Genomic DNA, 15,945 nt, shown 5'->3' with positions numbered 1-15,945 from the left:
GACAAAGGCAACATCTTTACATCTTTTCTTTCCTCTTGTCTCCTTAGCCTTCTGTACTGCACACCTCATTGTGTCCCTGGGATTAGTCAGCTGCTACTAGATCCGCCCTTGCGGCTGATTCTAGGTGAGTGGGGACCAGTATAGACTGTACACTCTTGTATACTGAGGGTGTGTCTGTCAGTCAGTCTAAGGCTCCAACAACAACAGTCTGAACAGCTAACAGTGAGCAATTACACTGAACCAGGAATTATACTAAGACTTGTACCTATAGTAACCCTTTTTATCTTCATAATGGGCCACAGATTTGCCTACAGTTATCTGCACTCAGCAGCCAGGCCGATTAAAGTCTGGAGGCTAGCCAGCTAGCTCAAGCTCAGACAGCTAGTTAATTCTACAAGCCCTGCTACTTTGGGGGATATTAGTGGGGTTGTAAGAGTGCTGATAGGTTTAGGTGCTCCCTGAGGGTGAGGGTCCTGCCAGTCTGGGAGTTCCTTAGCATAAAGGCCAGAGTCTTAAGCTTTCAGCCCCATGGACTTTGTGCTTCCCTCTGCCCTGTTAGGCTTGCACATCAGGAAACAGGGACTTGATGCTTCCTTCCGCACAGGCACCTCCCGGTGTATATGGTCTGTTTGGAGTAGCCTCTCCACCGCCTTGGCTCTCCTTTCTCCCCATCATAGGCTTCTGACCACAGCAACAGCTGGGGCCTGAATACAGCATGACTTCTCTCTCGAGCCTAGCTCCAGGCTGGCGGGTCTGAGCGTGAGGTCGGGCTGCCCCTGGGATCTGCCAGGGAGTAAACAAGCTATTCATGCGTCAGTTGTTTTGCAGCCTCATCAGCTGGACAGACCCTGGCCAGACCTGCCAAGTTTATCCCCATGGGTGGGCTGTGGGCTGGGAGTGGTGGATGGCCTGGAACTCAGCTCCATCCTTCCATGCCCCTGGAGCTGCAGGGTTTTATTAGGAGCAGCCATTTCTGGTAGTATGATTTTTTCAGATACCTGAGAGATGTGAAAATGGCTGCTGCTGCTTTACAGGGTGTCTTAGGGGGTGGAGACCCCCGAAAACCATGAAGGAAGACTGGAAGTGGCAGTCTGCTGAGAGATACCCTAGAGGAGTTTCCAGAACCATGCCCCTCTCTGGTTTCAGGGCTTGGAAAAAGTTGGCCAGAACACCCTAAACCCCATCAGTTCAAATTTTTCCTATGCTCTTTTCACTTCCAAGACTGCCATGTCTGTCCAAGCTGTCTCCTCTAAGTGTACCCTGTCTATTATGGCAGAAAAAAGATAAACTGAGGCTCTCTAGGGGGTGGGGTGTCCAAGGGCAGAAAAGAGGATTTAATAGACTAGGGTAGGGAATAGAGTGTGGCTTTATGGGTAGAAGAATTGCAGAAGGAGAAACCCATGGATGTAAACCAAGGGCCAGAGTGGTGAGGTAGGTGGTAAGGATGCTGGGAACCAGGGGCAGGGGAAGTGGAGACACCACCCACCCCGACGCTTGTCTGACTGGCACTCTCATCCGAATGCTGTTAGCTCATAGCGGGTAGCGGGTGGAAAGAGATATCCTTAGCCTCCTTTTGCAAACGTGGAAGCAAATGAAGTCAACTGCAGCCTCCCCAGTGTGCGGAAGAGCTGGGTCTCTGAAATGTGCTCAGGGTTCTTCCCGCCAGACATTGTGGAGGACAGGCTCAAGGAGGAGCATAAGGGCATAACTTTATGGACCAATCGATCGGCTTCTCTGTTGCCAGCCCCACCCACTATGCCTCTCTAGAATAAGCACATCGGATTGCAGCACAGCAGCCCCTCCACAGAGCCCTTTTGTCACAGCACAGCAAACTTATCCTGAGTTCCTCTCTCCTTTTTAAGGCATCCCCTCCCACCGCCCTTTCTGCTGCCCTCCCATGCCTCCTGTACCAGCCATCCAACAAGGGCCTCTGCGCTTACCCTGTTGTGATGTCATCATCCTCTGTCATGGTCTTGCCCATGAGGTCACTGTCACTCATGTAGCCGGACTTGAGGTCCACCTCATCAGAGTCCAGGGACTCCACCAACTCCAGGCGGGAGATGTGGCTGAGCTTGCTGGGGCTCCGCATAGGCATCGTGTGGGAGTAGTGCGCCCGTTCCCCATGCATGTACCAGGCTGGCGGCCCCTCGGAACGGCAGCTCCCCCCAACAGAGGGTGCATCGCCAGCCTGCAGCCGGGGACTGGACTGGCCATAGCGCCAAGAGAGAGGAGAGGAGCGGTTGGAGAGGCTGGACACACTGCGAGGGTTGGCATCATCACTGTCATAACAAGTCATCTCCAGGGAGCTGCGGAGAGAGCAGACAGCACAGATTTAGTCCTCAGCCCAGCCACTCTGTGCCCTGTCACCTCATTGGGATACCACTCTAAGTGTGTGCTCCTGTATTGCAGGGTATCTCAAGGCCGTCAAGGGACAATGATCCTAAGTAACCAAGACAGCAATCCCATACACTCTTAAGAGCCTATCCTATGAGTGTGGTCAGTGTTTAATACTTTTTTGGTAAATCGCCCAAAGAAAGAAATTAATCTTGCTGGCCCACTGTTTCCTTATTGGTGAGATGGGATAATGCCTACCCTATGTCTTGTTTGTAGAGCTGGGAGGACTATAGCCATACAGATCTGACTGGGCCTGACATTAGACGATGCTCACTCTACCAGAAAGAGCCAGTGAGGTCTGGCGGGTGGCGGGAGAGTGGAGGCTGCTGATGCCCAGAGCTCAGTAGACCTTGACGATTTACTTTATTCAGGGTGTGGCCATCACCTCTTTCTATCAGTGAGCAAAGGGCTAGCTGAATCCCAGGCACCAGATGTAGGAAATCAGATGTCGAAGGTACAGCACAAGCTTTTGGGAATCTGAGATATAAAGCAAGCCCCAGGAAGATTGGTCCTACCCATAGGCCTGGGCATCAGGGAAAGAAGCTGAGCCTCCCGAGGGAACAGACTCAGCCATCACTGGGCAGAGGACCCAGGAAAGCAGGCGAGAGGTACAGCAAAGATCTAGGGTCTCAAGCCTGAAGGCCACTAGGCCATGCCAAGGAAGCCACAGGCAGGTTAATACCAGCGGGCCTGAGGTGAGGCGCCCGGGGTCCTTCTCCCACAGAGCCAGAGAGGAAATATGGCTGAGACCTGGCAAGAATGGTGGTCAGAGCTTTGGTTCAGGTTCTGACTGATAAGTCAATTACTTTTGATCCTTCTGTAGCATGTGGCCTGACTAAAGTCAGACGGGGTTGAATCAATGACCTGAGTGAGGTATGTGGGCTACCAAAGCTGGGTCAGCTGAGGCAACCTATGGCTGGACACGAGGTCCACAAAGCAAACGACTCTTTGATCTGTGACCACATCCCTTTTACAAGGATGTGAATCACAGGTCATTGATTTGTTTGTTTGCTTTTGTTTTTATAAAGTTGTTTGGGGGAAGAAAAAAAAAACCAAATGCTCCAAAACAGCCTCTATTGAGCTTGAGTAAATGGTCTCCCTTTTCCTTAGCAGAATTTGAGGGGTCAGTGGTCCTGAAACACAGCATGATGGGGCTCTTGTAGCTGACCCGTGGGCAGTGAGTGACCTCTTGAGTGCTCTCAGATGGCTTGCGCCCATCTTTCCCTCTGAGCCCAGCAGTCCCAACAACCCTTGCAGTTCTGCATCAGCTTCTAGCTGCTATGGACTTCAACACTATCTCCTAGGGGAGCATGGAAGTTCCGTGACGGCAGGGAAGCCACGGTCACGGTCAGTCCAAATGTTCACCCCACCCCTCCATTCCAGCACTTCACAAGGGTACCCACAGGGAGCAGACCCAGGATGAATGCGCTGAGTGCGGTAGAGATTGCCTCAGCACGGATGAAGGTCAGGACCTCATGCAGTAAGTACTTAGCAAAAATAAACTGACCATAGGTGATGGTGATGGTGATGGTGATGGTGATGGGGGAGGAGGAGGAAGAGGGGAGGAGGGGAAGGAGGAGGAAGAGGAGGAGGAGAAGGAAGAAGAAGAGGAGGAAGAGGAGGAGGAGGAGGAGGAACTACAGCAGCAGCTGACCATGCTGAGAGCATGCAGCTATGCAGGCGTGCTGCTTTGGGTAACTGGCCTCCACCACAGTAACAAGCACATAAGGAAGTGAGGGTTCCTCACTCAATTCTGTCTCTGGCCCACCCTCTGTGTAGACTGTCCTAGAACTCCCTCTGTAGACCAGGCTGGCCTCGAACTCGGAGTTCTGCCTGCCTCTGTCTCCCAAGGGCTGGGATTAAAGGCATGCACCACAACTGTCCCCTTTTTTTGTTTTTGTTTTTTTGCTTTGCACCAAAACTCATCTCCAGATCTCAGTGGAAAAGGTTTCTAGGCCAGATCCTCTGACCTCCAGCGGGCACCCCGCTCCAGGCTTGCCTCTGGGGATGTCAGTGTTGCTTCCTCTCCTCACAGTCCCTACCCCAGACTCTCTCCTCGAAGAGAAATACACCCAGAGAAATAGAGGAGGCAGCCCAGAAGTCAAGTTTCCAAAAAGGAACAGAATCTAAGTCACCTTGTGAGTCCCAGGGCGAAAGCAACCTTAACAGATGCACCCCTTGAACCCTGAGGCCCTGGGGATAAGACTGTTTGCTCTGAAGGGTGGTGCCCACACTCCCCCCCCCACCCCGGTATGGACACACAACTGTGTGTCCCCTCATCAGCCTGTGGGGTCCCACAGGTGTATCTTCTCCCAGGTCCCTTTTCTAGCCTAGGCAATATTACTCCAAGGTTCAGGGAAAGATTGATGGATAGAGAGCACTTTAAAAAGCAAAAGAGCCATAAAAGTCAGGGCACTGGTGTTTGGGTTATCCAAGTGTAGACCAGAGCTAATATAAACCAAAGGCTAAGAGAGGAAGTGACCCTGAGTCCACCATAAACAGAAGACCCAGACTGTTGTGGGTACTTTCTTTTCCATAAAGGGAGACAAGGAGCCAGAGGCCCCAAGGCACTTGTCTCAACCAGTCAGCGTTACAAAAAGGCTCTGGGCTTCCCTTTCCCGTCCAAGAAGAGTCTGTCCCTACTTTCCTGGGGCCTCAGGGCACCAGGAGACTGGAGTGGCTGCCTCTGCCCTGCTTTTGTGGGAGAGTCATCTGGGGCGTGACTCTTATAGCAACTCAGCAATTCTTGGCTTCTTTGGCACGATCCTGGCGGGTGACTTGGCAGCGAGAGATGTTCCAGAAACTTCCTTGGATGGGGAAAGAAGATGTTCAAGATTTCATCTATAGGTGACTAAACTGCTCGGGGGTGGGGGGGTGGGGGGGTCGGGTAGTCAACTGAGGTAGAGCCCCATTCTACCCGGATTCCTGATTAGGGTTTGTGGGTTGGGACACAGACTGTTCCGGGGCAGGCAGAGCCACACTGACCACTTTCCCCCAGACTCCTTTGATTTCCTCTTTTTAGTCGTCAGGGAGATGTTAGATGCCTGGGCATAAGAGCGGGTTTTTCAAGGCAGGGATACGAGTGGGGATGTGGGAGGCAGTAGGGAGTAAGAGAAGGAGAAAGGTCTCAACAGGAAGACCTCGGGCCAGCGGATGAAGGCTCCTGAAGAGAAGGCTCAGCAGCAGCCATGATGCTCCTACATAGATTGAGATGCCCAAAAAGTAAACGGGCTCTCTGACATTGACGGCATGCAAAAGTATTTCTGGATACTCCTCTGACTGGCCATGTCCTGAGCTAATAAAAGTTCTGTTTCTGGGCCTGGAGAGATGGCTCAAGAGGTTAAGAGCACTGGCTGCTCTTCCAAAGGTCCTGAGTTCAATTCCCGCCTTCCACACGGCAGCTCACAACTGTCTGTAACTCTAGATCCAGGGGATCCGACACCCCCGAACACACACTTACAAGCAGAACACCAATGTATATAGAATACATTTTTTTTAATTTTTGATTTTTTGGTTTTTTGAGACAAGGTTTCTCTGGGTAGCCTTGGCTATCCTGCAACTCTCTTTGTAGAACAGGCTGGCCTAACACTCACAGAGAGCCGCCTGCCTCTGCCTCCTGAGTGCTGGGATTAAAGGCATGTGCTTGACCATAAAGTAAAATGTAAAAAAAAACAAAAACAAAAACAAAAAACAAACCTGTTAGAATAAAAATCTAAAAAGAAAAAAGAAAAAAGTCCTGTTTCCATTAGCCCTATGCTCCAACTTTGCAGTCTGTTTTCCAGCACCAGGAGACCAAGCAGAACCTCCCTCCAGTGCAACTGAGGAGGCTTCTGGTTCCTAACCCACAGGCTTCTAGCCTCTATGTCCAGGCCCCATGATTTCCCAATCTTGGCAGCCTGTTCCCCTCCCTCCTCAGAGCTTAGCTGGGCCCTCTGTCCCCCTTAGAGCTGACAGTATGAGCTCATCTGAACAGCCCAGGGAAGCCCAGAGGAACAGGACGGGAAATTCTGACTCACAGGGGCTGGGACCAGAATGACGCCCTAGGGGAAAGGGAGAGGTGTGTACCCTTTAGCTGGTGGCTTGGGTTGGGGGACAACAGGGATACCATGGGGCTGATTTTGTGGGTGACGGTATATAGGCCCTGCAGGGTATTCAGGTATGACAGAGGAAGCCAGAGGACACCTGGCTGGCAGAGGGCTGAAGAGCCCAGGTGTTGGGAGGATCCGGGTCCTAGCATCCCGGAGGGATGGGACCTGGAAAGTAGGAGGGGCGTTTAGTAAACAAAGCCCTCTTGAAAGATGAGGAGGCTAGGCCGGGTGTGGAGGCAGAGGCTGGTGGATCGCTGGGAGTTCAAGGCCAGCCTGGTCTACAAAGTGAGTCCAAAACAGCCAAGGCTACACAGAGAGACCCTGTCTTGAAAAACCAAAAAAAAAAAAAAAAAAAAAAAAAAAAAAAAGAAAGAAAGAAAGATGAGGAGACTGAGGCCCAGGGAGAGAACAGTTATCACAGACCTCACACCCGGCCCTCCCACCCCTCCCAAGCCATTGTCACAGCAATTCAGCGATTCCAATAAGTGCTCAATCTTAAACAGAGGCAAGACTGAAAATGGCTTCCACCTGCCCATGGTGCCATGTTTCCCTTCCCTTGCAGCACTGGCAATATGGGGTTCCCAACACCTGTGTTCACAGAGGCCAAGGCCACCTGGTCGACTTGGGATGCCCATGTGGTGATGTGGAGAGACCCCGAGGAGCCTTGCCCTCCAGACCCAGAGAGAGGACATTCACCAAGGGCAACTCAAGCTTACCTGTGGGCCACCTGGGAGCCCCGCAGGCTGGACATGGTTTCTTCCAGATTCTGCCGAAGATCCAGAACATTCTGCACTGTCCTCTTTCTCTGCGACTCTGGATCTGGCGAGAAAAGCAGAAAGAGCTGGTGAGTGTGGAGAGGGCTTTATGAAGGGAGCTGGGGGGCCAGGGAAGGGAGGCAGACCCTGGGGATGGCCAGCTGCTGCTTCTGTTCCTCAAAGACCACCAGCAGGGTGCCCTGGGCCCCCTGAAGCTCCAACCCTGACAAGGGCTGCGGACAGGGCCCCTCCGAGCCTCTCCCTGAGTGGCCGCCACTGCCTCTGGCTTAGGCTCCGGAGGCTCTTCTTCTCACAGCAGAGACAGAAGTCTCGGGCAAGGTTTTCAGTGGTGGAGTGAAATGGACCAGCTGCCCCCCCCCCATACACACGCACACACACACACACACACCTCCTCTGTAGCAGTGTGTCAGTGTGTGCTTACAGGGCAGTTCAGACCCTATTCAAGAGTTAGAATCCTGGCTGAGGAAGAAGGGCGAGTGTGGCAAGAGTCTGCACCGGTCGAGACCACTTTGCTCAACCTTGGTTTCCGGGCAGGATGATGTTAGTCTGGACAGATGGGAGTCTAACTGAAAGCTCACACTTTCTCCCCCATCTAGGATGGAAATAGCATTCAAATGATGCAACAACTTGAAGAACCTTCTCTTCCTTTCTATTGACCCCATTCAAAAACAATTTCACCAAATACCCACTTGGGGCAGGGTGTGATGTTGGTGCACCCCTTTCATCCCAGCACTCAGGAGGCAGAGGCTGGTGGCTCTCTTTGAGTTTGAGGCTAGCCTGGGTCTACACAGCAAGTTCTAAGCCTGCTGAGGCTACATAGTGACTTCTCGTTTCAGAAAAGAAGAAACAGAAAAGAAGAAACAGAAAAGCAACAAAACCCCTAAACAAACCCGAAAATGAATAAAAATAAAACAACAACAGAACTGTATTAGACTCTGAGGACATCATAGCGAAGAGGTCCCGGCCCTCCGTGGTTTACATTTTATGTTGGGATCTAAAGTCACGGTCACTGAACAGAACCCAGCTTCCCCAGTCCTCCTCAAAAGGCAGTCTTCAGCAGTCAGTGACAGAGAGATGGCAGTAGTGGGACAACCCCTCCCCTCCCTCTCTCAACCATCCAGTCCTTTGGGCAAGCCAGCCTTACCCCCACTCCAACCCCAGCCCCAGCCCAGCCTCTCTCCATCCACAGACTCAGCAGGAGAGCAAGCTCCTTTTGGCTGCCAAAGAGAACATTTCCGAATCCCATAAGAGGTATTTTTTTTCCTCAAGACTGAGCTCAGGCTGGCTGGCTGTAGCTAGCTAAGAGAGGTTCGTTCGGTGGGGTGGAAGGGCCACGCTGTATGGCTTGCCCCAAAGCCTCTGGGGCACCTTCTTCTAGAACAAGCACTAAACCTGGGCCCAGCCATCTCTGTCTCCCTTGGGGTGTTGTCCTCACTCCCCAACTTCTCATGCCCAGTCCCGTGTACCCAGCACTCCATGAGGGTGTCAGGGAACAAGGACAAATGGCAGGCCTCCATGCCAGCGGTCTGCACTCTGTCCACAGCCCTGATGTCATTTCTCTGGCTGCCAATGCCTGTTTATCCTGGCAAGTGTCGCTTTGCAAGCTGCCCCACAGCTCTAACCGACAGCGTGGCACAGGACACTGTCAGGGTCAGAAAGTGTACACCTATATATTTTAAGGTTTAAATCCTCAAGAGCTTAGTGAGGACCAAGAACATGGTGCCAAGGCATGAGTTTCACAGAAGGGCGACACCTTCTACAGTTTGGGTGGAAATGAGCCACAATGCACATGTCTCCAAGGGGTGTTTCCAAAGAGGGAAGTGATGGAGTGTTCTTCAGAGACACCTGGGTGTGCCCAGTCCTCTGCTTACAACATTTCTGAGAGCTTTGTGCCATCGTTCCATTTTAGAGATGAGAACACTGACATTTGGAGAGATCAAGTAAAGTAACTCAAGGCCACACAACAAGCATGTAGCATAGGACAGAGCTATTGTCTGAAAGAAACTCATCTCTTTTGATATAACACAGGGTGTCCCTGTATCAGAAGTGTCATGCAGCTGAGTAGTGGTGGCGCACGCCTTTAATCCCAGCACTTGGGAGGCAGAGGCAGGTGGACCGCCATGAGTTCAAGGCCAGCCTGGTCTACAAAGTGAGTCCAGGACAGCCAAGGCTACACAGAAAAACCCTGTCTTGAAAAACCAAAAAAGAAGAAAGAAAGAAAGAAAGAAAGAAAGAAAGAAAGAAAGAAAGAAAGAAAGAAAGAAAAAAGTGTCATGCACAGTGGCTGCACTCATTAAGTACTTAATGGTACCCCAAGATTTCATGAGTACCATCACCATTTTAAAATTGTGTTTGTGCATGTGTGTTACGTGTTTTGAATGTGTGTATGTATATTGTATGTGTATATGTATTAGTGCATGTATGTGTGTATTTATGTGTGTATGTGTGTGTTGTAAAGTGTGTATGTGTGTGTGTTGTTGGATATTGTAGCATTTAAAATGCCCCATTCTCTTTAAGAAAAAAGTACTTAAGTCATTTATGGCCGGCCAGCTTCAGTCCTAACTCTCTAGGCTTTGGGGAACAGCAGGGCATGATGGGAGCTAGAACCCAGAATCTTGGTAGTGACAGAGAACAAAATTCAACTCTTGATGTATCAGTTATGGTGCCCCCTTGCCCAAGCCTCCTTAAAGACCTATAGCCCTACATTTTTCCATAGCAGCAGAGTAGTGTAGCACAGCTCCCCAAGACTAGACTCCTCAAAAAGCAGAGACACCGAGGTCCTGGAAATGGCTTGGCCCAGCCCTGTGTCACAGAGGTGGGAGGCCAAGGTGCAGAAACAAAACCAGCCGGGGGTGGCAGAGAGGCTAAGAATTATCTGCAGACCCCAGGGCAGGTTTAGAGAAGGCTAGGATGTCAGGACACAGCTTGATTTGATTGGATCTGTTCGGGTGCAACACACTAGCTGGGGACAGTCCTGAAGAGGCTACACCCTAGAGCTCTCCCGGTGCCTCAGCAGCGTCTCCTGGTGGCTATCTCGGGTGTGACATTTTGCGTTTCCACAGCATGCTCCCCCCCCCCCTCTCTCTCTCTCTCTCTCTCTCTCTCTCTCTCTCTCTCTCTCTCTCTCGTGTGTGTGTGTGTGTGTGTGTGTGTGTGTGTGTGTGTGTGTGTAATCACACCTCTGATCTCCAAGGCATTTTTCCATGTTAAGTTTAAAATTACATTACGTTGTATTTGCAAACGAGCTCACCCCCTCTTACCCTCACCCATTCCAGATCTGTACCGTGCTCTACCTCAGTGCCTGGCCTATACCTCAGCTTTGCCTCTTTCTCATTTTGCCTATTTCTCATTGTGTGCAGTGAGGATCAAGATCTGGCAAGGGATAGAGGGACTTGAGTTACTAGTCGCTTTGTGCTGGCATTAGCACAACTTATAAGTGCAACACTTTATTCCACTGGTTAATCCCAGTGTCTTGGCGGCTGTTTCTGTGTGTCAACCCTGTGGTCTCAACATGGGTGGGGCTCGGGAGGGGGGCCGAATAGAGCTAAGGTGTGTCAAAGATGGAGACGTCTCCTCCCTACTGTTGCTCGGGATGCTCCCAATCTATGTGGCACCTTTGTGCATATTACAGCTAACATTTTGCAGAACAGGTCATAGCTTTAAGGGCAAAATGTGTGTGTGGTGTATGCATGTGCATGCGTGCGTGCGTGCGTGCGTGCGTGCATGTGTGCACACAGAGCGTATCCTGTCCGTGGAGTCTTACGGCTAAGGATCAACAATGAAATATGCTTGACACACAGGTGCATGCCCACAGAAATGCCAGTAATGCTGGTGACCACGTGTCTGTCACACATGAGGCACGATGCTAAGCAAATGGCTCCACAATATTGAATTTGATTCATCATATTTGTTTGGACTCTGAGCCGGTTGTTCTTTCTTTCCATTAAGATACCGCGCCTGAGAATACACACACCTCACAAGGTGTGCCTACACAGTGTTCTGCAGACACACACCCACACACCCACACACACACGCACACTCACACACGCACACTCACACACACACACACACACACACACACGCACACCCACCCACACACGCGCGCACACGCACACATGCACACGCAGACGCCTGGGTGGCTATGCTCCCGTTGTGTGACAGGAGGGGAGAGGCAATTTGCACATGAGAAGGGAAGGCCCAGGGTGCACTGGGAGGGGGGTGTGAGCAGATTCCTTCGACCTGCTTGATTTCAGATAAGGGGAACAGCACCCCCCACCCCAAGAATGGCAAGACTGAGGAGTTGCTAAGCTAAAGACCTGGACACTGGGGAGAAACTGGCTTTTTTTTTTTTAAGATTTATTTATTACATATACAGTGTTCTGCTTGCATGTACACCTGCTCACCGGAAGAGGATAACAGATCTCATTATAGATGGTTATAAGCCACCATGTGGTTGTTGGGAATTGAACTCAGGACCTCTGGAAGAGCAGGCGGCACTCTTAACCACTGAGCCATCTCTCCAGGCCCGAGAAACTGACTTTTAATTTGATGTCAAGAGCATCGTTCTTAGGCCAGTCGCTGTGGCTCACAGCTTCGATGCTATCAGGTGGAACTCTGCTGAGCTCAAGGCCAGTCTAGTTTACAGAGTGAGTTCCAGGACAACCAGGGCTACACAGAGAGACCCTGTCACAAACAAACAAACATAGTTCTAAGTGTCAAGAAGAAAGCCCACCATCCAAGTCCTATGTTGTCCTTCCCAGCCAGGCTGACCTTGAACACGTCACCTCACGTTGCTGCAGTTCTCCTTTCCGCTTAGTGGGGAGAGGAGTGGCCTCACGTGGTAGGACTGCAGTAAGGCTTAAAGACCTAGCTCCTGAGCACACTCAGCAGGGCCTGGCACTGACCACACTTCCTGGAAATTCAGCTGGGGGTCTGGCACAAGGCAGAGGTGGGTGGGTGGTGGGGCTGGAGTTCCTCGTACTCTGCCAGCCATGGACGGCTGGGACTGAGCTCTTGCTTGGCGAGGCCCTCACACCTGGGTCTGGGGGCAAGTGAGAGATACCCTGGACAAACCCTGCTTCTGCAGCATCGAGCCTGACTAGCTGCTTTTCTAGGGGCTAGTCTTGCCTGTGAGCTGCACTTGGCTATAGGGACTTGCTTGGGCCAGGAGGCTTAACTGTAAGACAGCCATGGTCAGGGAGACTCCAGCCCAGGGTAAAAACCCTGGATTCAGGCAAATCCAGAAGGAAGCGGCTCACGGGGACCGGGCACCCAGCAGGCAGATTCCCCCACGTTCTGGGAGGTTTTAATTATTAGCCAGCAATTAAGTAAACTGCAATAACCCGAATAACAGAGCCTTAATTACTTCCACCAGTGTTTCAGAACCCATGAGCCATGTAGCTTAGGGTGGGGCAACCGAAAACCGGATCTGCACCTCACCTCTGGATCGGCTTTTACTGGGAGTGGCTGGGAGAGGTGCAAGCCCCACCCCCCACCCCCCGGGGGGAGTAAGCCAAGAGGGAGCTTGAAAGCATGGGCCACCCTCTTGAATTAAGGACAGGAAGTGATGACTCCTGTGAGTCCACAGAGAGGACTCAGGGCTGCTGTGACTCCTGGCCTGGGCTCCTTTTTTGCTGTCCAGGGCTGTGGGCTGGGCTGGAGGCTGAGGCTGCAGGGGAGGTAAGTCACAGCCAGAATTAACCTCAGGGGATGGTCTGGGCCTAGATCCATGTAGAAACCCAGGCTAGCCTAGCTGACCTGCAAACAGGAAGCACTGGGCCTCTCAGTAGTGAGTGTCTGTTTCTCTCTCACATACTCTCTCTCCACAGCTCTTCCGCGGAAGAAAATCCCCCCAGCCCTGTTTGATCCTCAGCACAGGGTTCCGGATCTTTAAATTCTGGAAATTTGTCACAATTTCAGCCTCTAACAAAATTCCAGCCCTAGCCAGTGGGCTGCTTTCTCCCAATACTTATTGCAACATCGCTGCCAGTCTTTGTTAAGCAGTACTCTCTCTCTCTCTCTCTCTCTCTCTCTCTCTCTCTCTCTCTCTCTCTCTCCTTCCTTCCTTCCTTCCTTCTTTCTTTCTTTTTAAACAGGATTGTAGTCCTGGCTGTCCTGGCTTCCCTTTGTAGACCAGGCTGGCCTCAAACTCACAGAGATCCACCAGCCTCTGCCTCCCGAGTGCTGGGATTAAAGGCGTACTTTGTGTTTCTGCGGGTCAAATGTCTCTAGGAATCGAAATCTTTTCACCCCTCTCCTCCACTCAAGGACATAAAAGCTACCAACTCCAGCCTGAGCAATCTATGCAGGCCACTCCAGTGCACCCCTGGTCTAAGAGCACATTCCAGGGTGTCCCCCGAGTAGGTCAGAGTTAAACTAGGCAGTTCTGTGGGATGCGCACCAGTCACCTTGCACCGGATTCATTCCCCCTCCCCCGCCGCCCCCTGCGAAGGGTGAGCCTGGCACTGTGGCAGGGAAACTGTGAAAGTCTACCAAGTGACCCAGTCAGTGCGCCCTAAATCCTCTGCCCTAAGGGAGAACACAGCAGCTGGTCTGAAGAACAATTCCAACCCCTCCCCAGAGCTCCTAGAAGGATGCTGGGTGAGCGGGCCTCCAAGCCAGAGACACCCCACAGTCATGGAGCATGCAGGGGGGTGGGGGGTGGGGGGGGACTATTTATTCTGTTACCAATCAGATCATTCCACTCATTTCCCCCCCCCCCACACACACACACACTTGAGTCACAATATTGTCAGAAGCGGCTGACCCAGAACCCTGCAGAGCAGCAAATCCTGTGCTTGGATCTGCTCAGCATTCCTGCTCCCCAGAGGATCTCCCGGGGGGGGGGGCAGGGAAGGGGGATTTTTCTCTTTACTAGGGAGAACCCAGAACCCACTCAGTCCAAGAGTGGGCTGGCTAGACTCCTGCTGCAGGAAGCAACAAAAAGAGCCAGGACTTAAAAAAAAAAATGCACTGGCCATACGGGAGCGTTAAGCAAACACTAGGACAAACTGGGCTAAGCAAGAGATGTCTGCATAGGCTCTGCAGCCTGGAAGTCGCCACGCAGGAGCCTCCCCAGTTCATGTGCAGTTTTGATTTTCAGTGAGGGAGAAGTCCCAAGGGAATGTACCAACCAGTCGTGGGACTTGGGTAAATGACTTCTCCCTGGGCCTCGGTTTCCTGGTCTGCAGGTTGAGGAGCTGGGCAGAGGGCTAACCTCTGGCTGGCAGTCTGGTCCTGTTCTCTCACACAGGTAAAGGACTCCCTCCCCCCCGCAGCGTTGGCAGTCCAACCACTGTGTGGTTGGCTGGGGTCTGTATAAATGCCTACTGTTAAGCATAGATTCCAGGGTGTCACCCCTGGAGTTTCTGGTTCAGCGGGCTAGAGGTGGTCCAGTTCCTAAATCAGGTGCTGTGATTGGAAGATCCTATTCTGGGAAATCCTTGTATTTGGTTGAACACTGTGAGAACAGGAGACCCATCAAAACACCAGGGCTCAGCATCCCTACACAGGGTGATGGAGAAACACCTCTGGCAGCAGCTCTCTGCTACATCTTTCTAGTACCTCAGCCACCAGAATCTCGCTCCTCAGAGCTGTAGCCAGGGAATGCCAACGTCATTCATCCTGTCCGGTCTCTGGGGCCTGTTGCAGAGAATAACCACACGGGGGCGCTATGGGTCCTCAGCTGCCTGCAGCCTCGCTGATGCCGCAATGCTGCAAGATGAGCAGTTGCTTGGCTCACCCGCTTAGAAGTCGCCCAAAGGCCTCTTTCCCTCTGCATTCTGCTTAGATTGCTTCCTTGCAGGCTTTGCACTTCTGGGGCTGACTTCCTTCTCTGTACCCCGGGCCCTGGCTAGGTCAGCACACTTGGAGAAGAGCCCAGTGTTTGCAGCATCGACTTTGCTGTACCATCTACCCAGGAAGGGCCTGTCCTGCTCCTGGGGGACAGTATAAGAGCAGGGCCTGGCTTAAATGGCTTATTCAACCAGCCCAAGGAGCTCTGGAGACCCACAGGCTCCCTTGGCAAACTCAGTATTCAGAGCCAGTTTGAGAGAGAATCCAGCTTGCCTTTCAACACTACCGCCCTGGAGAAGTGGGTCAGGTTCAAGCGTGTTCTTGCAGGTCTCATTTCTGCTCTTCTCAAGCAGTAAGCTTGAGACAGATGGCTTTTGGGGCGGGGGCGGGGGGCATAGTCTCTTTCCATTATGTCCATCAAAGTCCTTTTGGGAAGAAAGGAGGTCTCTGCAGTGAGCTGAAGGCAGAAAGGGAACTCTACATGGCTGGCTGCAATGGGGGCAGGGGGATGGGATGGTGGGGGTGGCAGGATGACACACAGCTCAGCTTCACACAACCTTGTGTACAAATGCAGCCTTTGGCAGAGAACCCGGGGAGTAAGTTTACCGTCCCAGGGGACAGCTACTTCTCAATGACTAGCACTTATCTCCCCTTGGGGAAGGCTTTGTTAGGTCAAGGACAGTTAGTCTTTTTTTTTTTTTTTTTTTTTTTTTTAGGTTTTTTGAGACAGGGTTTCTCTGTGTAGCCTTGGCTGTCCTGGAGTTGCTTTGTAGACTGGGTTGGCCTCGAACTCACAGCGATCCACGTGCCTCTGCGTCCTGAGTGCTGGGATTAAAGGTATGCACCACCACGCCCAGCCAAGACAATTAGTCTTAAGGGCCAAGGGACCAGAA

General features: G+C 51.8%; 1 protein-coding gene across 7 annotated transcripts in view; it reads right to left on the bottom strand.

Annotated features, from left to right (window-relative positions):
- Positions 1-15,945, bottom strand: part of NAV1 (neuron navigator 1) — a 260,939-nt gene that overhangs the window by 102,951 nt on the left and 142,043 nt on the right. For all 7 annotated transcript variants that reach the window (XM_084786365.1, XM_084786366.1, XM_084786361.1 and 4 more), the window contains 2 exons: positions 7,199-7,301; positions 1,941-2,306 (listed from right to left, as the gene is read on the bottom strand). In XM_084786365.1, coding sequence (XP_084642491.1) covers positions 1,941-2,306; positions 7,199-7,301 — 469 coding nt within the window. The remainder of the gene's footprint in view (positions 1-1,940; positions 2,307-7,198; positions 7,302-15,945) is intronic.

The sequence above is a fragment of the Acomys minous genome (genome assembly GCF_964271855.1).
Source record: "Acomys minous genome assembly, chromosome: 1".
NCBI classification, from domain to species: Eukaryota; Metazoa; Chordata; class Mammalia; order Rodentia; family Muridae; genus Acomys; species Acomys minous.
This window is presented reverse-complemented; position numbering and strand designations above follow the sequence as displayed.